The sequence below is a fragment of the Molossus molossus genome, unplaced genomic scaffold (genome assembly GCF_014108415.1).
Source record: "Molossus molossus isolate mMolMol1 unplaced genomic scaffold, mMolMol1.p scaffold_m16_p_15, whole genome shotgun sequence".
NCBI classification, from domain to species: domain Eukaryota; kingdom Metazoa; phylum Chordata; class Mammalia; order Chiroptera; family Molossidae; genus Molossus; species Molossus molossus.
The window spans coordinates 19,575,982-19,598,761 of record NW_023425350.1 but is presented as its reverse complement, the minus strand read 5'-3'; the positions used below and the strand labels follow the sequence as shown (position 1 = coordinate 19,598,761).

The 22,780-nt window shown below is 53.2% G+C and overlaps 1 protein-coding gene across 1 annotated transcript in view; it reads left to right on the top strand.

Annotated features, from left to right (window-relative positions):
• GALNT14 (polypeptide N-acetylgalactosaminyltransferase 14) overlaps positions 1-8,945 on the top strand; it is a 192,005-nt gene extending 183,060 nt beyond the window's left edge. The window contains exons 14-15 of the mRNA XM_036263452.1: positions 7,474-7,593; positions 8,787-8,945. Coding sequence (XP_036119345.1) covers positions 7,474-7,593; positions 8,787-8,945 — 279 coding nt within the window. The remainder of the gene's footprint in view (positions 1-7,473; positions 7,594-8,786) is intronic.
• Positions 8,946-22,780: the final 13,835 nt, after the last annotated feature.

The window sequence follows — 22,780 nt, the reverse complement described above, 5'->3', positions numbered from 1 at the left end:
ACAACACCGAGTGCCCGTGCTGCACCGCCCCGGCCGCGTGCCGGGCTGCAAGGTGGGGTTCTGCTGGCCTGGACGCAGCCCTGTCCTCGAGGGACCGGGACACATGTCCAAGCATTCTGAAGGTGCTAACCCCACTTTAGACGGAAAGAAATCCACATGACTATCTCAGCTGGCATGGTTACCCCAACTCTGAGGTTTGTGTGTGTGCACATATGTGTGCGTGTGTGGAGTATACACCTTGTGGGACTGACTTATGCTCCCTTTCTCCTCCTTTCAGTCTCTGCTCCTCCTTCCTACACCAACTCGTAGGCCTGCCTTCCTGCTCCGCACCCCTTTCTGCTCATGCACCATGGCATCCAGGGCTCTGTGCTCCGCCCACCTTGCCTCTTCCTGCCTCCATCTCTACCTGTCCAGGGGGTCACATCTGCCCCTCGGCCCTTCACAAGACTCATGCACCCCTCTTTCCTGCCCACCTTTCCTGACTCTGAGAGGCTCTGTCAAAGAAGCGATGCAAGAGCCCTATGCAGTCAGTGTGGTAGGCCCCCTTCCCCACGGTTTCAGTTACCTGTGGTCTAAAAATATTAAATGGAAAATTCCGGAAATAAACAATGCATGAGTTTTAAGCTGTACACTGTCATGAGTAGCATGATGAAATCTAGGGCCATCCTACTTTGTCCTGGACGCGAACTGTCCCTTTGTCCAGTAGATCCATACTGTATGCTCCCCACCCACTGGTCACTTAGTAGCCATCTGGGTTACTTTACTTCATAATGGCCCAAAGCGCAGTGAGGCTGGCAATGGGCAAATGCCAAAGGGAAGCCTTAAAGCGCTTCCTGTAGGTGAAAAGGTGCACATGTATATGAAAAAAATGTAGTATATACAGGGTTCGGTACTATTTGAGGTTTTAGGCATCCACTGGGGGCTTGGAACGCACCCTTTGAGGGTGAGGGCGATCACTCTATTACTGTGAGGCTCATGGTACAGAGGAGGAAACCGCGGCCGTGGAGGGGTCATGCAGGTGGCGCCGAAGGCAGATTCGGAGAATCTGGCCGCTGGCCTCGGCTCTGCTGCTGTTGCCGCTGCCACGGTCATGGCTGGTTCTGCAACCTTTTTATTCAAGTTTCACTACGGAAGATGTCTGTGTCCAAGATCCTCCTCCAGGTTGTAAAGATTAAAACTCTAAATCAGCTCCGTTTTGACAGGGGAGAGCTGGCAAGAGATTCTGCTTGGCCAGTTCCCAATGGCAACCCCTATGAGGAGGCAGACAAAGGTCACACCCCATGTCGGGACTGCGGAGGGGCAGACCAGAGAGCAGGACCCTCCCTAACGTGGCTGGGAACCGGGCAATGTAGGAACGGAGGCCCGCACTGGGGGGCCCACACACCAGCCTAGGGGACACACACGGTGCTGGGTTCCAGCCTGGACTGCCCCCCTTTCCTTCCCACCCCGGCTCTGCCCCCGTGGTGAACTTCCAGCCTGCATGTCCATGCTTGGTCACTGCCCTCTAAATGGTCCCCCTTGGGTCTAGGTGTGTGAGGGACACAGTCCACCCCGGGAGGACAGACCCAGGGGTGAGATCCACGCAGGTCCTGAAATCAGGCTTGGGCCACTTGGGTGAGGGCTGAGGGGTCCTAGACGTCTGGGGTGAAGGAACACCGATTGTGGGAGCCAAGAGCTCCGAGTTCTGCTCCCATCTGGCCACTCACTGTCCGGGGGTGCGTGTCCAGGCACGAGGGTTTCCTCATGGCCGGAAGGAGATTAGCAGACCATGTCTGACCTCTGGCTCTGATGCTGGCTTGTGTCCCTGCTTCAGCCCCGTTTGTCCTTCATTCTGCCGTCCCTCCTTGGCTGGCTTGTCAACCTTGGGAGCAAAGTGTCGGATCTGAATGTGTTGAAGATGTTGGCACACTGCTGCCTTGGGTGAAAGGCAAGAGAAATGCATCATCCGTTTGTAACCACGCGAAGCCCGGGAAGCCTCTAGGTTAACAAGTTTCCTCTTACCTTCATTGGATTTTCTGGAAGGAGGACCGATGCACCGATCTAGGTGCTATCCCAGTTCAAAGACAGGGAGGCCATGTAAATTAAAAATGTCTGAGTGTGTTCCGTTACCTGGATCCCAACAATTTAGGCGACTGGCTTGTGAGGTATGTGTGCAGGCGGCCGGATACCAGGTGGTGCGGGGGTGAAGATAAAAGCTGTCCCCCACAGCCAGGCTCACGTTGGCACCTCAAGGGGAGCCTGTTGGTGGGACAGGTTGCCAGCACGTCCCCTTCCCTGCCTGAGGCCACCCTTCCTCCTCAAGTTTTCCCAACGCACCCTTGGGAGTTGCCCCCTCCAACGGTCTCTCCAGCATCCCTCCGGGGAGGCAAAGCCAAGGCGGTTTCTAAAGGAGAACCCGCAGGGCCATCTCCCTTCTTGCTGGCTCCCTCCAGCATCACAGTCGACCTCGGACGGTAACTGGACCAGCTCTGTGGCCAGCCCCTGGACACACCTGTATTCACCCATGTATTTCTCCCAGTGACTTTCTGCAGGAGGGACTGACTGTATCTTCATTTTTCATGCAAGGGAACTGAGGTGCAGAGTTCAGAAACTCCCCCAGTTTCGGGGTGAATGAGAGGGTGAGCCAGGCCCCCGGCCCCAGCAGTCAGTGTACTTGGGGCTCCTCCAGGGACCCAGGCCCACCAAGAGGTCGGCTGAACTAGTCTCACTGGCAGCCACTCGTTCGATCCAGACACCTTATCTGAAGAGCTTCAGGGGCGTGTTTGATGGACTCATGTGCTGCCCAGTGGGGCCTTGGAGATTCGAGGCCGACTGGTGGCCCTGGTTACTCTCAGCTCAGATCCTAGCTCACCAAAGGGGTCCCAGGTTCGCAGTCTACCCTGGGGTCTGCTCCTGGTGTTGCCCAGAATAACAGTGACCTCAGTAACAGATGCTCTTCCATTAAATTGTGCCTGTCCCCCAGAGGCAGGTGTCTGTGCCGATGAAGTGGACAATGACTGGAGCACCAGAGTTGGCTAGTCCCTTGCCCGCCGCTTGGCTATCTGAGCCCAGCACAATGGGCAGTGCCGCCTGGCATTCCGTGCTTCTTCCCGTTGTGCACTATTCCCACACAGAGAGTGTTTTAATGGGAAACTCGCCACCACCAGTACAGGCTGTGAGCTTCTGCATCTGTGAAAACACAGCCCCCTAACCTCTTTCTTCATGTGACTGTTTCTCTAGTCTCATCCAGCCACGTCCCCCTCTCACGTGTCGTGAAAACACAGTTCCCATGGACTTTGCGCCAGGGGCCGGGCATTGGGCTAAGTGTTCCACATGCATCGTCTAATTTAGTCTTCAAACAACCCTGTAAACCATGTCCTGTCAGTACCCCCATTTCACAGGCGGAGCAGATGAGGCTTAGATTAGCTGACCGGGCTCATACACCAGCAGCACCTGAGCAGGGTTCTGACCCAGACTGGCTGCCTCCCGAGACAAGCCCTTAAGAACAGGCGAGCCTTTCCCAGCTTCTGCACTACCGATGCTCTGTGCCAGGTAATCCTTTGCTGTGGGGACAGTCCTGTGCATTGTAGGGTGTTTAGTGGCATCCCTGACCTCACCCACTAGGCACCAGTGACCACTCCCAACTAGTCATAATAAAAAATGTCTCCAGACAAAGCTAAATATGTAGAGAAGGTGAACAGGGACTCCCTCCCCGAGGAGAACTGCTGCCCAGGCTGATTGCTTCTAAGGGTAGCCCTGAGCCTGGGCCCCGGCTCATCTCCATGCCGCTTCTCTCAGGACTCTGCTCCTTTAGTGTCTCCTCTTAAAATCTCCCATCTGCTTCGCCATCCAGGGCAAAGCAGTGGTGCCAGGCTGGGCGCTGTGGCCTGTCTCAGCCCAGCTGCAGCCAGACGGTTTCCTAGAGAGAAGGCTGCTGTCCCCGCTGCCAGGCGGGCTCCCACCGCAGCCGCTGTCTCCAGGGGCTTCCTCTCAGCTCCGAGGGCCTCAGGGCTGCCCAGCCTGCACCCCCCTCTCCCCATCATCAGTTCCCTCTTCCAGGGGAGGAACCCCTCTTCCTCAGCCCCTTACCAGCCTGTCCCAAAGGAGACAAGGCCACCCACACCGCCTCCAGGATGGCCTCCGGTTTCCTTCTGCTGGATGGCTGTGCCTGTGTGCACTGGAGGTGGGGGCTGGGACTTAGCCAGGCCTCCGGATGGAGTCATCGGCAGAGGCGCAGCGATACCGATCGAGGCCATTCTGAGCAAGCACCGCGGCCTTCCTGAATCCATTTCTGACTCCGGGATTTGTTTAATAAACCCATTCATCACCGGCCATTCTGGGAAGTCTGACAGGCTGCAGGGCGGGAATCGGAAACCCCTCCTTGCTCCCTGCTCCCTCTCCTGTGTCTCCCCCACCCTCCCTCCTGCAGATGTGGCCATTGAGCCGGGCTCCTCTGGGAGATTCAGAGGCTGAATTACTTCAGTGCCGGGAAAGCACCAGCTAATGGGAAGTCCACTTAGTGGAAAGGCTGCGATCCCTGTCTGTGTAAGATCTTTGGGGGTCTCGAGGTGCTCTCCTCAGGCCCCAGCCCAGTCCCAGGGCTGTCCCCCCTGCCTTCCTTCCCCAAAGGCAGTTGTGGGTGGGGTGTCTCAGATGTCAGAAAAACCAGCTCCCACACTCACACACACACACACACCCTCCCCAGCACTCAGTTTTCGAAGCCACTAGGATGTTAGAAAAGAAGAAATGCCGAAATGGGCTTTCAGAAATCATGGTATATTTTTTAAGTTGTTGTTGTTGTTGTTGACCCAGTTAATGCCTTTCATGTAAAAAACACAAAGCCAGTGTGTGGTGATGATCATAAGAGAATTGCAGGGTCAGTGTTAAAATGCTAAAACGTGGTTCACTGCAGGCTGTAAGGTGGGGTCATGGGACAGAGGGTGACTGTGGTAAGCCTCATTTCCAGACAATGGTAGAAGTCTCACATGGAGGCCAGTCATAGGTGGGCCTGGGTGAATGGCTCCCTGGACACCCGGCCCACACCTAGAACCTGCTCCTACCTTCTAGATCAACTCTAGACGTCTAGGACCCCGAATCCTTCACCCAACTGGCTCAAGTCTGATCTTAGGACCTGTGTGGATCCCACCCCTGGGTCTGTCCTCTCGGGGTGGGCTGTGTCCCTCACACACCTAGACCCAAGGGGGACCATTTAGAGGGCAGTGACCAAGCATGGACATGCAGGCTGGGAGTTCTCCACGGGGGCAGAGCCAGGGTGGGAAGGAAAGGGGGGCAGTCCAGGCTGGAACCCAGCACTGTGTGTGTCCCCTGGGCTGGTGTGTGGGCCCCCCAGTGCGGGCCTCCATTCCTACATTGCCCGGTTCCCAGCCACGTTAGGGAGGGTCCTGCTCTCTGGTCTGCCCCTCCGCAGTCCCGACATGGGGTGTGACCTTTGTCTGCCTCCTCATAGGGGTTGCCACTGGGAACTGACCAAGAAGAAGAATCTTTGCCAGCTCTCCCCTGTCAAAGGGGAGCTGATTTAGAGTTTTAATCTTTGCAACCTGGAGGAGGATCTTGGGGACAGACATCTCCTGTGATGAAACATGGATGAAAGGGCTGCAGAACCAGCCACGACCGTGGCAGCGGCAGCAACAGCAGAGCTGATGGAGACAGTGTGTGCAGGGGCCACTTGCTAGGACGTGTCTATGGATAACATCTCTGGGCCTTACTTTACCATCTGTAAAATGGGGATAATAATAGCTACCTAATAGGATTCTCATGAAGATTTTAAACTGTCCTGGCACACAGTAAGTGCTCCATGCACGTTAGCCATTGTTAACAGGCTTGTCCTGGTTTTGCTTCGCCTCTGTGCGTAGACGTCTCTCCTTTCAGCCCGTCCTGGGCGAAGACAAGGTATGTACAGAATGCTGACGTGCACAGGCCAGAGAACTTGATCCGTGTCACAGAGTACATTTCACAACTTTTTCCCGTAAAGATTTCAAATACGTGTAGGTATGGAAATAGATGGACGCGTGTAAGGATCCCCCCTGTACCCATCCCCAGGCTCAAGGAATTCCCAAGTCACAGCCGGTCTTTTTCATCTATGTGTCCATTCGCTGCTCGGGGAGTACTTTCTGGTCTAGGTCTTATCCTAACACCAGCAACTTGAAAGGGGACACCGGAACCCATAGGCAAGACCCAGTCCTAGGGGACAGAAGCTCCCGCTGGGCTGGTGGCCCCATCCAGGTGTGGGGGACGGGACGGTCCAGAGCAGGAGAGGCAGGTGTCAGCATCCAGGCAGTCCTGTGAGACAGCAGAAGGAGCCAAGCTGGTGGGAAAGAGGGAGAACAAGCCAAGCCACAGAAAGACGTAGAAGATGTCAGCAGATAGAGGTCAGGAGGGCACCGGCGCCGGCAGGTGGCTGCCAGGAGCTAGGGAAGGTGCAGCGCAAGAGTCAGGTAAATACTGTGTTAGCTTATGGGACACGGGGTCCTAGCACAAGGCTGGCCGGCCAAGGGACCCCTTTTCCATTCTTCGGCCAAGCAGGAGTAGCCAATGAGTGGTCTAATTTAGAGGCTGAGGGTCAGCTGGCCGGTAGGGGTGAAGTGGAGGAGAAGGGATCCAGCCCCTACCGGGGTCCTCTCTGCAGCTCTCCTTGGGGCATCCAATTCAAGAATCATCCTCTTTGCCCATGATGAAGGCAAAGGGCAGACCTCCCCATTTTTCAGCCTGAGCAAACCCTCAGAGGTTCACATTTTGGCTCTCTGATGTAGGAACTGGGAAGCATGTGGGCAGTTAGTTGCTCTCTGACCTCTGACACTTTGGAAGAAATATGTGAGGAGCATTCTTTGCCATGAACGTCTTCTCCTTTCATCACGAGAACTCTGCTTGCCCACCGACTTCTCAGCTTCTTGGCTGGCGGGAGGGGCCGGGCGATCTGTTCTGCTGGGGTGCTGGAGTGTATGCACCCTCCTGGAGTAATTTTATTTCTCATGACGTTCCTCCTTCCCTCTCCTCCCTCCCTCGGGACACTTGGTTCCCTTTGTCCCTCCATCTGCCTCTTGTCATAACTCTCACGTTCTCAGCACACCAATTTAGACTCCTTTTCAGAGAAAAAGGGACATTCTAAAGACAGCTTGGGGGAGACTTGCCAAGTAGCTGCTAGAAATGTCAAGTGTGGGGAACCGACACCTCCAAATAGAAATTGGAGACCACGTGCAGTCGTGCAGTCGGCGGGGTGTTGTTCAGCTCCTCCCTGCGCATGCCCCAGGCCAGTCCCCGTCATGGGGGTGGGGACGGAGACTGCAGTAGAGGTGTGACCTGAGTCTGGCTCTTCAGTAGCATTTTCCAAGGTGACCTTGTGGACATCGGATTGCTGTAAGCCTCCCAGTGCTGTGCAGCAGACCGTGTCACATTGTCACACATGAGCCCAGTGGTAACCCAGCAGTGGCGGCCTCCAAGGATCTAATGTGAGCCTCTCTGGCCTCTTCCCTCCAGATCTGGGCCTTCACGTACACCCAGCAGATCCTGCAGGAGGAGCTGTGCCTGTCAGTCATCACCTTTTTCCCTGGTGCCCCAGTGGTTCTTGTCCTTTGCAAGAAGGGAGATGACAAACAGGTGAGTGGGTGGTGGCTCCGCCCCGGGGTGTGGCTCCGCCCCGGGAGTGCCTGCCCTCAATAACATGCCTGCCTGTGCAGGCTAAGCTTCCTATGCAGGAGGGGAGAGCTATGGGAGAGGGAGTGCTGATAAGAAAGGCCCTTATGGGTAGGCGAGGGGCAGGATGCGGCCTCTGAGCACCTCCGTGGTGCCGTCAGCGGCTGGCCTGCGAGATGAAAGCTGTCGACCTCGTCGGACCCCAGCAGGCACATGTATGTTGTGCTGTGCGGTCTTACTCCAACCCCGCCTGGGGTCCCAGAGCAGGCAAGGACCGGGGCAAACCTTCAGGGCCACCAGGATGAGCAAGGCCCCCTCCAGGGCCCTGGTCTCCGGCAGGGTGCACACCATGTCCACAGCACTCTGGGTACTCCATGTGCCCAGTTCCCCTAGCAGCCAGGGCTAGCCCCACTCAGGCCCCTGCCAGTCGGGTGCTGGCACTCAGGAAACAGATCCAAATGCCTGTTTTATGTCTCACTGGCTGTGTGACCCATGGCAGATCACTGGATCTCTCTGGGCCTCAGTTCCTTCTTCTCTGAAATGCAGTGGATGGTGCCCACCACACAGGGTAGCTGTTTAGGAAACTACCTGAGATACCCATGCTACCTGGTCAGTGGTGATGTCCCAGTACGTGTCCATTGCCCCCTGCTTGTCATGCAAGATGACCTCTGGAAAGCAGCAGCATGGACCCTCTCTGCTTGGGCCCCCCGTGCTGGAGCACTTTGGAGGGGCTGAGGGTTCCATGTGCCCCGCAGCCCCCGCCCCTCCTGCATCGCCCCCCCACCCCCACCCCCGCAGCTCACTCCCGTCTATGTGACCATGCAGACATCAGTGCGGGTCACCTCTTTGGTAGTTCGTGTGACCAACTCGCTTCACATTTTCTGGCCTATTTCTGGGAAGGTTATTCCCTTCTAATGAGTTTTCCTAGCAAACATATTGATTTTGCTTTTACTTTTTTATCTGATTAAAAAAAACAACAGTAATACCTGGCAAAGCAATTAGGTGCTGTTTTATTTCTCCACGAGACCGTGACGTTGAGTCTCGAGGTGACCTCGGCCACGTGCTTAAACGTTTCTGATCCTGCCGGAGCTCCCTGTTACTGCTGGGCCCGGCCTTCGCAGAGTCCTGGCTCAGCCTCTCTCCTCTCCGTCCCTCAGCAATGGACGAAGACCGGCTCCCGCATCGAGCACGTGGCCTCGCACCTCTGCCTGGACACAGACATGTTTGGTGACGGCACTGAGAATGGCAGGGAAGTCGTCGTCAACCCGTGTGAGTCCTCGGTCATGAGCCAGCACTGGGACATGGTGAGCCTTTGAGGACGGGCCGGACCCGCGGGGCCGTGGCGCGGCGCTGGCCCGATGACAAGCAGACTGGAGATCAGGCTGCCGGCGGCCGGTGACTACTGCAGACGCCCTGGCCTGGGAGGTGGCGGCAGAGCCCCCCAGGGCGGGGGCCACTGTCTCAGGGAGGATGGAGGAAAAGCTTGCAACCACGTGGGGCTCCGAGGCAGATCCCCCACGTCCTCAATGCCATGCAGTTCCCGGCCCGCCCCTGATTGGTGTCTGGAGACACATCTGAGAGGAAGTGTTCACAAGGTTCTTTTTCTTATACGAGAGGCCAGGGAGGAAAGCTTTCTTGTCACCAGGCCAGGGCTACATTAAAAGATGAAGAGTGGAAGTTGTTTTTGAAACAAATAAAGGAACCGTGGGAGTTTTTTGTGTATCTGCTTCTTTGTTTCCACATACGTTAGCTCGTTAGCTCGGGGCTCGGCCGAGCTCTCCCGAGTGGGCGCCCGGGGCTCTGGGGTCTGGGGCAGGTGAACAGTGAGCAGGGGTGGGAGACCTGGGCTGCTACCGACAGGCATGTGGCCTTCAACGGACCCGTAGCTCCCCTGGCCCTTCATTCCTGTTATGTCAAGTTGGGGAGTAGGGGCTCATCAGTGGTTCTTACCCAGGGACACACGTTCTGTCTCATCGGGAGAAATTGTATCGATTCGGGGCTGTGGGTTCCACCTGTGGAGATCCCGCTTCAGTGGGTCCCCACTCCTCAGCTGATCTGATGCCCCCCAGTTAGAGTCACTGCCCTAGAGGACTCTGTGGGCCCTATGGCTGTATCGTCTGCGGCCACTAATGTAAAGAAAGTCTTACTCTAATCACTGCCCTGTGTGCTCTGGGTCTGGTGGTTGTCCGTTCTTGTTAACTAGCATTTAAGAGAAAAACCAATCTGTATTGTTTAAAATTTCCTAAAATACGCCTGTACACTCTCTGCCGAGGTAAGTTCACCACGTACTGATTAGTTATCTATTGCTAAGTAACAAGGTACCACAAAGCTTAGCAGCTTAAAGCAACACACACTTATTATCTCATGGTTTCTATGGGGCAAGAATCAAGGCGCAGTTTCACTGGGTCCCCTGTTCAGGGTGACTTGAGGGGCTATGATCAAGGAGTTGGCTGGGGCTGCCCTCGTCTCCAGGTTCAACCGGGGAGAGTCTGCTCCCAGCTCACTCTGGTCGTTCAGGATTCGGCTCCTGGCAGGCTGTCCACCAGAAGCTTCCCTCCGTTCCTTGCCACATAGGCCTCTTCAGGGCAGCAGCCCGTTCAGCAAACCAAGCAGGCCGGGAGGGCACGCATGCCCGCAAAGCGGAGGTCACAGCCTTTTACGACCCGATCCCACAGGTTACTTCCCATCACCTTTCCCACATTCTGTTCCTCAGAAGCAAGTCAGCAGGCCCCGCCCACATGCAAGGGGAGAGGATTGCCCAGGAGAGCTGATGCTGGGGCGTGGGGACCACGGGGAGCCCTTTAGAAGCCGTGAGCCACAGTAACTCTTACACCCTAGGCAGGTGCCCATCTTCCCTTCACCGAGGAGGCCTTAGTGACTGACTGGCACTGTTCAAGCTCATCGTTATGACGTGCGTGACTGGCCGACCGCAGCTGTGGGAAGTGGAGGGCTGAGTGTCCAAGCCCGGGATCTCCTCTGGTGGTTGTGTTTGCTTATGCAACCCTCCTCTTGCCTTTGTTATTTATGATTTGAGTCTCTGATGGGACTGTTTCAGCCTCCAAAAAAGGAGAGGAGGCCAAGGGACAAAGACATCTGTAGAAGACGTTCTGATGGCTCCTCGGGCTGTGTCCGCGGAGGTTACACCAGCCTTGCAGAGAAGGAAGAAAGCACAGATGGGTTCATCCGCGCCCTTTTCCCTGAGCAGGGGACACAGGCACTAAAGTAACTGAAGGAGCTGGGTTTTCCCTCCTCTGTTTCTTCGTCTCTCCGTGCCGGTGCCTGACCTGAGTCCTCGGGGGCAGGGCAGCTGCCTCTTGCCTTGCTTCACTCCCAGCACTGGGCCAGACATCAGGCGCCCAGTGAGTGTTTTCCTAGATGGAGGTTGGAACAACTATTCCTTGCCCGAGAGGAAGTGACTTCACTTATATTTTACTACTACCAGTCCCAAAGTGTGGGTGCCTGTAAGTTTGTCTCAAACACCCAAGGAAGTCGATGCCTCTGTCCCAGGGGGGTAAACATTTTTTGTCTCGACTGCTTTCTGTGTGGCAGAACTAACAGCGATCCCCCTGACCTCCCTCTTCCTATGAAGGACCTTGGGATAGGAATGGAGGTTATGGCCCTGGCCGGTTTGGCTCAGCAGTTAGAGTCAGCCCACGGACCGTAGAGACCCGGGTTCGGTTCCCGCTAAGGGCATGTACCTCAGTTGCAGTTTGGCCCCGGCCCCGGTTAGGGTCGTGTGGGTGGTGGCCACTCAGTGTGTCTCTCTCCAATCGATGTTTCTCTCTCTTTTCCTCCCTCTCTCCTTCCTGCTCTATCTGAAGATAAATGCAAAAGTGTCCTCAGGTGAGGATTAAAAAAAAGAAATGGAGGAGGTGGAGGGCAACCTGCTGGTGGAGATGTGGATGGTTGAGGTGTGCCGCTGGGTGTGCCTCTTGTATTTATGGACGTGTAAGTGACATATGACGTTGTGTTAGTTTCAGGTACAGGGGCACGCATCCTAAGGCCTCCTTAGTGGAAAAAGCGGGTTAAAACTCGGATGGTGCAAACAGCAGTCACTACAACCACATAGGTATCCACATGCCCTGTCTCCACTACGCCAGTGAAGCTGAAGGGAGAGTAATTGGTGATTGCAAAGCAAAAACAGCAGCAATTTCAAACCTCAACCGATTCAGGACAAAGCTGATGATGCTCCGATGGGACAGTGACCTGCTCTGGGGTGGGACACCTATGACCTGACCCTGCACAGTGAGGTGAGTGTGACCGGGTGGTCAGTTTGTTTCTTGTTGTTTTTGGTGGATGCTGAATTAGAGTCCTCAGTCAACTCTGCTCATTGAGTTTGAATGCTGAATGCCCAAGTTTCCTAGAATACAGAGCTCAGTGGGCCACCAGCAGTTTGGGGTGAAAGTGAACATTTTTCAAATGATATCGACCCATGGAAACAAAAAGAACCTATACTCTTTATCTGTTCAGTGCTCACCAGATTTAGTCCCCAAACTGAGCCTGGAGGGTCACCACCCTAGAGCAGTCTCACCAAACTGCAGGTGAGAAGGTGTCCAGGTGAGGCAGAAATCCTCACCTGGGAGCACATCTGGCTGGTGGGGACAGATGTGAACAGTATGGCTCCTATGTATCTTAATGGTGAGGTGTGCAAATTTAATAAAAGAGAATTGTGTGTGTGTGTGTGTGTGTGTGTGTGTGTCTTATACTGGACAGAAGAGAGGCAGGGGCCTCAGACACTGTCTAGTGTCTAGATGAGAGTTGGCATGATGATGATGTTGAATGGATGGACAGACATAGGAGTTTCTAGGTAATTCTGGGGTCAGCACAGGTGGCCGACCCAGGTGCCTAATGTAACCTGAGGTTCGCTCTCTTACTTTGTTTTCTTACGTGCCTTGTAATTGCTCTGTGAGCTCATCTGCAACAGTGGTTCTCCCCTCCGGGCCCCTGGCCATGGAACCATGCCTCAGGGAAGGTTCAAGTTTTCCTCTGTTGGGTTCCATTAATTTCACACCAACGTGTACATCGACTTCTCCGTGTGCGGTTTCCACACTGTGGGAATATGGTGCAAATTCAGACCCCTATCTGTGCTTGGCGCATGTTTGGATTCTGATCTTTTGCTGATGAGCTTTTCTCCACCCAAATTGTCTTCTTACTTTCGTGCCATCACCAGTCAGCCAGCTGGGTGGGGATAGTCGACCCTTCTAGGCACCCAGCTCTATGCCAGGTCTCACCTCTGGCCCCAGCCACCCGAGAGGCTGTGGTCTTCAGGGTCCCTCTGCTCGGGGGTTGAAGCCCCGCCCTGACCCCACACCTGGTTCCACGCATCGCATGACGCCCCTGCGGCTCTGACTCTCCACGCTGGCTTTGAGTTCCCATTGTTTTTGGAATCTGGAGTTTTTCCTTCCATCCCTTTGAATGCAGCTGTGATTTCAAGTTGTTTTATGGTACTTTATGCAATATTTATATGTGTGGGGGGAGGGGCCCCCGTGCCAGCTCAGACCCAAATTCTTTAGGGTTGTAATTGGTTGTCATCACTGTCTTTCCCACCTGCCGTGGACCACTCCTCAGTGCAGACACTCGATACGTTTCCATGAATAAGTGAGAGAATGGGCCTGGGAGTCTTCAGATCCACTTCTTAATTAGCCCCGGGCTACAGCTATCAGACATTAGGGTTTTAGAAAGGCAGAAATGCAGGACCGCGACGACAAATCTGTAACAGTGAAACCTCGTTATAACACACATAGATTCAGAGATCATGCATATTTTACTTCATAATGACAGAGTTTAGTACTGAAAGTGCTAACTGGAAGGAACTGTCAGCAGTGGAAATCTTTAATACTGCAGGAGAGCCCCGCAAGAGAGCATCCGTCCTTGTCAACTCCGAGGGCAGGGATGGGGGGTAGACGGGAGCCCTTCAGTCTCATCGCACGCATCTCGGGCATGTTCCCTGGCACCGGGTAACTGGAGGCCTGGCTGGCCTTCCTGGAGAGGCTCCCCTTTTACCTGCAGCTCACCACGGTTTACCTGCGGTGTAGCTAAGCCCCTCCCTTCCCCCACTCCACCGCAGAACTGTCCGCTGTGTCCCTGGAGAGACCTCTGGTTCCTTGGGCACATGACCACACCTAGGGCAGCGTCTGGATGCAGAGGAGCCCCATTGAGGTCACGGGGAGAGGCAGCTGTGCACGCGTGGTAGCCTCTGGGGCGTTGCAAGCGGCAGGTGGGACCTCGTCCACCCAGCATGCAGAGCCAACCTCCCCAGCTCCCTGGAGGTCTCAGGTCTCAGGCAGCCCAACCCAGATGGACAAAATCCAGAGCTCCGAGCCCTTTTCCATTTGCCATGGAGCCGACTAATTTAATGAAGCCGTCACAGTGCAAACCTCGGGGCTTATTGGAAAAGGACTCGAGCACGACATTATTTCACAGCAGTAGATTGCATCATTTTCATTTCACAGCTTTCCAATGGGAAATAATAAAACAAAATTACAAACATAATGAAGAAAGAAAGGAGGGAAAAAAACCCTTGGGTGAGAGACGCATCTTCTGTGCTGTGACAGGGCTGGTTACCTTATTCATTTCAGCCGGTAAATATTACCTGGCTTCGCTCTGCAGGAAGGAGCCCGGGATGCCTCCACCTGCTGCTGCAGATAACAGGCTGCAATAACTCACTGTCCAGCACAGCCAGGAGCGCTGTGCGCCCGCGGAGGCTGGCTGGATGGCCTCTGAGAAATCCCGGCGCCCTGGGGCTCAGCCCCGTCCCCGGGCCCGCTGCCACCCTGCGGCGAAGGGCTGCCATCGGAGACGGGTGACGGCAGGGCCGGCCGATGGGCTGTGGGTGTGCACTGTGCGCCCCTTCCCTTGGGAAGGCGAAGTGACTTCCCAGTGGGGTTTCACCCATCCCTGGAGGGAGGAACGATAGTGGGTTCCTGTCCCCAGACCCTTCTGCAGGATGCTTGTGGGGACAAGGTGAGCTGACAGCCAGAGGTTAAACCAGAGTCACACACAAAGCTTTCTCAAAGCTGTCCCGTTCACAGCACAGGTGTGCCACCCTCCTCCAAAGGCCTGTCTTTCAGCTTGAGGAGGCCCAGGCTGTCCCCACGGCGAGGGGACTGACCCCCTTCATTCCACCCAGGCCCAGCTTCTCCCCTGCCTTGTATTCAAAAGGGTGAGTGGAGAGTCCCCCAGCCCCTTCTGAGGTCAACCCCTCCCCACTAACTGAGTGGTACCCCAATTTCTCCTACCCTGATGTACAGAAGAAAAGCCTTCCCTTGAGCCTGGTCCCCCCTTTTCCTTTGACACGTTCCTCTAACAGCAGTTAGTCACATGGACTTAGGTTCGGACCCTGGCTCCTACAGTTCCTTGCTGTGTGGCTAGGGGCAAATTACTTAACTTCTCTGAACTCCAAATGGGGCTAAGAGTCATACCTGTCTCATAATTTTAGTGTGAGATTAAAAGAAATGATTCATGTGACTTTCAGCACAGAGACAGGCACATAACATGTCAAAAACGTTTGTCGTCATTGTCGTTCTTTAGTGTGAGGGTCAAACATCTGTTTCCAGAGCAGAGGGCAGGGTCTGGGAATGTGGAAGGCTGACCCTCCATCCTCAGAGTCACTTAGATGTCAGGCAGAGGCCGGAGGTTCCCCTCTGGGGCTGCCCAGGGCGGTGGAGGACCTGCGGCCCCTGCAGCCCTGCTCTTTGATTCCGAATTGGTGATGAGCCAGGAGGAGGAGGCAGAGGACAGCCAGGGGGCAGCAGCGAGGGTATAGCGGTCCCCTGGCTGGCCTTGGCCCTTCTTGCCTGAACTTCTCTGCCATTTGCCCACCGGGTGCGTCCTCAGCCTGTTCGTTCCCTGCCTGTGCACACCGACTGGGTCTGTGCCCGTGTGCTGGCCCCCGTGGTGCTGTGCTGTGTGCAGAGCCCGTCGGGGAGACACACCGCGCACAATGCCGGGGGTGTCGCAGATGAAAACTGGGCAAGCGTGTGAGTCACGGAGGCCTGGCAGAGGAAGTCTAGCCTGGCTCTGCACCCCAGAAGCTCCCTCCTCATCAGCAGGCAGGGTCCCATTGCACCCCAGCACCCAGGAACTGTCTCCAGCTCTGTCTCCTACCCGCTGTTGAGTCTTCTGGTCTAACTATGAGTTCAGCTCTCATGCCTGAATTCTGCCTTTGGCAGCTGCATGATCTTCAGTGCTGGAGTGGCCCTTGGATGCTGTCAGAACACCATGTTCAGTTTGGTGCCAACTCCCAGTGCCCCGGGCTTCACCTGTCTTCTGGTAGGGTCCCCTGCTCAAGGAGGAGGGTCTGATCTATCTCACCAAACCAGGGGTGGCTTTATAGGACACTTGGTCCTGAGAAAGTAAATAGGATGTTAAGGTCCCAAAGCAGTTCAGACAGAACGTTGTGTCAGAAAAGAGGTTCAAGCAGAGAACTCTGAGGTTCAAAGGAAGAGAAGACCCCATGTGAGATGAACTTGAGGCATGAGTGAGACTTTGGAAAGATAAAGATGGGGGCTCACCCTGGGCAAGAACAGCCTCAGCAAAGGCATAGACGCAGGGAAGGACTGCAAAGCAGGCCGTCCAGCCCGAGGTGGAGAAGGCAAGAAAGAGGGTGGGGGTCAGGTAAGGTCAAAGAGGAGGCTTGGAATGCCAGGCAGAAGACTCTGAACTTCATTGGGTAAGTAGCGGTGAGCCACTGAAGGTGTTGGAGCAAGGGAGTAATAATAGTGACCAGATTGTAAGAAGGGGAAGATGAATTGGGTAGCAAGGAGTGGAGGAGTAAGATGGTTTGGAGGTGAGATTCTGGCAAAAGGGACCTGTTAGAGACTCCAGAAATGATCCAGGAAAGATTCTGAGGAGTACCCCAACCTCTCCTCTGATGTCACTGTCAGTCAGAATGGAAAATGTAGCTTGGCTGTGGGGGTGGCGAGGGTAGGTGTGGAAGGAGAGGAGATGAGCAAGGTGGAAGGTGGCCTTCGTGCCCGGTGGATCCCGCTCGCTCGCGTAGAAAGTATCTTCACGGTCCTACACTGAATTGTTCTATTTGAGTATCTGATAACCAGGCTTCATTATTTAATTATAAAACATTTTAGACACGCAAATGTAGCTTAGCAAGCACTTACACAGTGCTTACCCTGTGCTCAACATTGTTCTAAGAGCTTTAAAGAATTTAACTTAGTCCTCATGAAAATGGTAGCTATAGACCAGGCTGGTTTGGTTCAGCAGTTAGAGCGTTGGCCTGCTGACCAAAGGGTCTCGGGTTCGACTCCCAGTCAAGGGCACATACCTGAGTTGCAGGTTTGATTTCCAGCCCTGGTTGGGGTCATGTAGGAGGCAACCAATCGATGTCTCTCTCTCACATGAATGTTTCTCTCTCTCCTCCCTTCCCTGCTATCTAAAAACCAATGAAAAAACATCCTCGGGTGAGGACTAACAAACAAACAAAAGTGGTAGCTACATAGTAATAATGACTACTGTCACCTTCATCGTACACGTGAGCAGCGCGAGGGCCGAGAAGGTCATGTAACTTGCCCAAAGTCACACAACTAGCAGGAGAAGTGAGATTCAAGTCCAAGAAGTTCACCCCAGGGTTCTGGGTACATAGCCGCTGCCTCTCACCAGGAGGATGGAATAGTGAATGTGTTCTTGCCAGAAAAAGAAAATGCTACAAATCCAGGGAAGACCCTGCTGCGAAACTCCCTACCGGGCTGACTTTTCAAATCAAGTAGTTCCAAGTCATCAACAACTAGTTAGCCACACCGATGCTCAGATTTATCCCTCACTGGCCGTTTGTCAGGTAAGGAAGGGAGGAGGGAATCAGCATTTAGTGAGCTACTGCTATGTGCCAACTGTATGCCTATGTGCTTTGCGGTCACTTTACTGAGTGCTGACGCATTCCGCGAGGTGGATGTTAGCGTGAATTTACAGATGAGGAGCGGGAGTCTCAGAGACGTTAAATCACCGGTGAAGGGGGCCCGACTGATAGGTGGCAGAGGCTCCTCTCGGTGACCATGCCGCCTCCCAGAGTACCTAGTGATACACCCCCAAGTGTATGTGTAAATCACTAAGCAATAAATATTTACTGGGCTCGATGCTGGGAGCTGGCCACCAGTCCTCGCCCACCTTCAAGGACACCAGGACACGAGGCGGAGGAGAGCACCAGGTTTTATTTCAGAGTCAAGGAGGGGAGGGGAGCTGAGTGGGAGGGAGGCGGTGCTGGGCGTGACCCCGGCTGTGACAGAGGTCACTTTAGTACAAAGGGCCCAGAGGAGGGGCTGGAGAAGCTTCGCAGAGTTGTGAGGCTGACAGGACAAGAGGAAGAGGGGGGATTTCAGACTCGGGCCCACGTTTGCTTCTCCATACTGTCTCTGAGCACCTGGCTCACCCCGGCAGAGTATAATGGAGGTGTTACCTTTGTGAACTTGGAGCATTTCTTTTGACGTTGGATAAGAGCATGGGACTAAAGGAAGGCTGAGCCATCTCCTAGGAAACCCTTTCTGGACAGCCCTGCAGGAGGGTGCTGGGAGGCTAGGTGTCCCCTCTGTGCCCCCGGGGTACCTGTGACCTCATGGTCCCTCTGTGGGAACAGCACCCTCTGCATAACCGACTGAGCACTTCACAACCGGCACTTCCTCCGGTGGGTCTGCCTCCCACAGCGTTTTTTGCAAGCTCCTCACAGGGTGGGACCCACGCGGCACCTGGCAGGGGCTGGCACTCAGGGAGCCTGCTGAACTGAACCACGCGGAGGGGCCCAAACCGGACTTTCCAGGTTAAACTGCTCCTTCAGCTGCTCAAATGTGTCATCGCCAGGCCAGGATCGCACATCTTTCTCTCCAGCACGGCCCTTGCAGCTTGAGCAGCACTAACGGGCCGCAGTTCACTGTCACTACTAGGAATTCTGTCTGTTGGATGGTGAAGCAAATGAAAACTCTCAGACCCAGCTTCTGCCGATGGTAGCCGGGTGCTTCAGCCCTGCGGTGCTGGAGGATTGACGATGCAGAGTGACAGGAACTTCAGCGCATTCAGGACTGCCTTGAGGGACGTCCCTGTCCTGAGGTCCGCTCAGCCACCCGAGCAGGACTGGCCCATCTGCGTGGCAGGGCATAGGTCAAGAGCCCAGAGGGATGACCACTGACCTCCCTCCTGCCACAGTTGGCTTTGGGACATTTAGACCAAAGGTAACAGCTGACCTGGAAGGCAGTACTTGGGGAGGGGGACCCAGAGGAAGGCACGGTGGGCACCAGCAGACATGTGCCAACTGTGGTTCAGATTCCAGAACCAGAATCTCCAATGTGGAGCATGGCTTGGAGATTAAGTCCCTGCATCTGCTGGGCATCCAGTGTAGCCCAACAGGAATTGTTTATTATAAAGCAAAGTCATTCCTGGGAAAATGGGTTTGATGACCTCTGCCTCCTCTCTATCCATCCTGTCTAATGGCAAAAGCCCAACGGCATTGCCTCAAGTTCTGTATTTCTACGCTAGGTTGAAAGAAAGGTCTGGAATGCTGAGCAGGAACAGAATCTCAAAAGAGCCTTTCAAGTTCAACTTCAGCTTCTGGTGGGACCGTACCCACCTTATAGCAGCCACTTGCTTCTATTTTAAAATATCTTTAGAAATCACTCTTAATTCACTCACATCAAATCAATACTTACTTAGTGGATGCCCACACCGTGCCAGTAGCCAGCCTACTGAGGCTGCCGTAGGCAAAGTACCCGTGGCCCTGCCTGAGGGGTGTAAGGGGTGGCATTGGCCTCCTCCACGGAACAGTGCCGCACTTGTCCAAGGTCACAGGAGCAGTAATGGGGGCAGGGGGGCTGGGACCCATTCTTCCTGCTCCAGATCCCAGGACCCTGTTCTCTGGCCTTTTGTTCAAGAAAGTTTAACTTAAAAATCTGATCAAGAGAATCATGAAACTGATATTTTATATAGTGTAACTAAGAAGTTCAAAATGTAACACATTTTAAAAATTATCTTTTCGTGATGAGAAAAACTGAAGTTTTGAGATGATAATGACTCACCCAGTTTGGTTGAAAAAAGGTTCAGCCAATTAAAATGTTTTCCAAGCTATCTTGGTCATTTCTGAAAACTCATGTTTAAATCTATTCATTCTTTCTATCAAATTTTTACCTGTTTGAAGTAATGTTTGCACATAGAAATCCCCTGATCCACTTCCTCTCCCCAGACACAGCATCCTGCACACCCCAGGGCTTCCCCTGGTATGTACCTCTATGATTTAAATTATACTGCTGCTTCTTAAAATATCAATCTTAGATATTATTCCTTAACTTTGTGCCATGGTAGATAGAGACTTAGTTTTTCCATACCACTGTCCACATTTCTCTCCTTTTATCCCTGGAACATATTTATAAAATGATTTTTGACAAAATCAACCATCAGCACTTACACAGTGAGCCAATGGTGAATTACAACCAAATGCCCCTTTCTTGTAGAATCTTTTGTTTTTCCCACAATTATTCATTGCTTCATTTCCCCCCATTACCCTGGTATTCCATGGGTCTTTCGCACTTTCTCCAAATTGTCTTGCATGTTATTGTAATACTTTTCACAGTGTATGCTGCATAGCAGACATCCTGGGAATGTTCTTCTCCAACTGTAATTTTCTGCTTCTCCTATTTTTGTGTGTGTGGATCGTACACCTTCTTATTTCTCGTTAATTAATTAATTTTAGACAACATCCTGGAATCCGCTCCTAGAATGGGTGCATTCATTGCAAGTAAAATTTGTTTGAATTTTTATTTGTCAAGGCAAAAGTTTTGAGTCGTAAAACTGTCTCTATTCTACTTCACATTTGTCTCCTGTTCGGTTGTGTGTGAAGCTCTAAGGTGAAAGTCATTTCCCCTCAGAATTCTGATGCCATGGCCCTACCTGTGTGCTAGCTGGCCTGCAGCAGTTCCACAGGGGCCGGTAGAAGATACAAGTCTCCGGGGTCAGAGACAAAGGACAGCTTGTTACTCACAGCCACGGGACAAGCCAAAATGTCAGCACCTTTGCACCTGTTTCTCTAACCCTTCTCACAGGGGACATCAAGAGGGCCACGTGACGCTTGCACCCACACACAGGCTGTGTTACAAGAGAGGAACCCTGAGCTTAGGGAGCCCTGAGCTTTTATAATGGGCACACCTGCCTTTGGCTCTGGAGGGAAATGCTATCGCGGTCTCCCAAAGCAGTTCACTATACAAAGTTACTTGAAAAGGGAGTCCAGACGAAGGGCGGTCAGTGCTTCGCTCACGAGATATTCAGGACTGCAAGGGACTGGTAAGTTGTCTGCCCAAAAGTGTTGCCTTGCGGGAGAGCCTCCGCCACTGCTCCCGAGCGCCCCCTGCTGTCAGCGCAGCACTTTCTTTAGTTTGTCGGTTTCTTGAGTCAGTTTATTTCATTTGCCTTTTTCCCCTCGCTGGAAGCCTATCCTCTTTATACCTGGTCTTCTGATCTTTCCAAATATCAATTTGGAGACTCTTCTATCTTGAATTTCTGGAGACTTTTCTTATACTATTTCTTTGCTTATTAGATGGTTTCCTATGGAATTTTCTCGTTTCCTTTGAATTTTTTTTTTTTTTTTTACTTTGTTCTTTCATGCAGTTTGGAGGATTTTCCTCAAATTTCCAATTACCTATGGATGTCAGAGTATATTAATGAATGAGAGACTAAAACAGCTGGAATTCTGTGTGTCTGGGTGGGCACACCACGCAGTGAGCTGACCCACAGGGTGACCAGAGGTGATGTGACCTTTCCAGGGGCCTGCATTCAGGTGTCAGTGTTTGCTCTTGGTTCCTCTAGTGCTCCAGGAAACAATCTGTTGGCTTCTTACCATGCCAGGCGTGGCTATCTGGACATAAGGTGGGGGAGGAGAGCTGAAGCTACCACATGTGTTCATGAAAGAGAAGAAATAAATACATCTGATGCACCAATGCCTGCTGACGCTCCTGTTCTCACAGTGGTCCTGTCTCATCCCCAGCCTCTCAGGGGTGGGCCTCAGCATAGAGCCTGAGACTCCTCTTGTAATATCGAGGAAGAAACCTACAGATTGATTAAAGCCACAGGATGTATGTTTGGATACTTCCTGTGCTCTCTCAGACATGCTGTTCTGAGTGGGTCCGTCTGAGGAGAAATCTGAGCAGGAGATGCTGGGGAAGAATCTGGGGTCCCGGTGACTGATAACATGGAACTCTCTAAAGAAAATAACTGCATTTCTTTTCTTTTTATGTAATGTGACCTTGGTTTCTTGATCTTCAAGGTGGCGTTTGCTCTTCTTTCTAAAGCTTCTTTATAAAGTGTTTGTAAGCTCATCACAGTTTCTGAGCCTCAGGTTCACATGCCTGACCTCCCGAACCTTCACGTCGTTGACCAAGTTGCAGGTCACCGCTCTCACGAAGCCGTTTCAATCATCACCTGGTACGCACACGCACTTGCGGAAGGGGAAAGCGCACAGACTCTTCTGACCGTGCATGCGACTTACTCTCTCAGAACCTCGGTGGCTGGAGCATGCGAGTCTGTATTTTGAGAAAATCTCCTAAGTGAGTCTGCTGCCGTACTCATTGACAGCACGCTCTCGCCTCTCGTGCCCAATGCCCGAATCTGGAGCTCTGATGTCCTAGGCCACACGTCCCTGGTGCAAACTGCCTGCCCATTTGAACCTCTGCCAACCCACGGCTCTTAACTCTGCATCACCACTCAACTGTGGCCCTCCCACCTGGCTCTTCTCTGTCCTCACACGGGCCTCCTCATCTCAGGCCGGCTTTATGGGCTCACTTGCCCTGCCAAGACTCCTATCCTAACCCCTCACCCACTACCCACCACCCAAGTCCAGGTGTCTTTCTGCACTCAGCCTGGACCAGTCGGATCTGTCTGTGCCCCAGGTCCCATATATAGAAATGGTGCTATTGGGTGTTGCAATATTTGGTCTAATAAGACATTCAAACCAAGAGCACTGAGGAGGATGACCTCAGGCTATCGCAGGGAGGTGTCACAATGAAATAAATTTCAGCAGGACTTTTAGAGGAAGGGTGTTTTTATGTATTCACAGAGGAGGGCCAAGTCAAACTAGGAAATACTTAACCAAATGCCTCCAGCTATTGCAATACTACTACCCTGACTAGTCCTGCTAATAACCAGATATGTTATCATCGAATCCCTACTG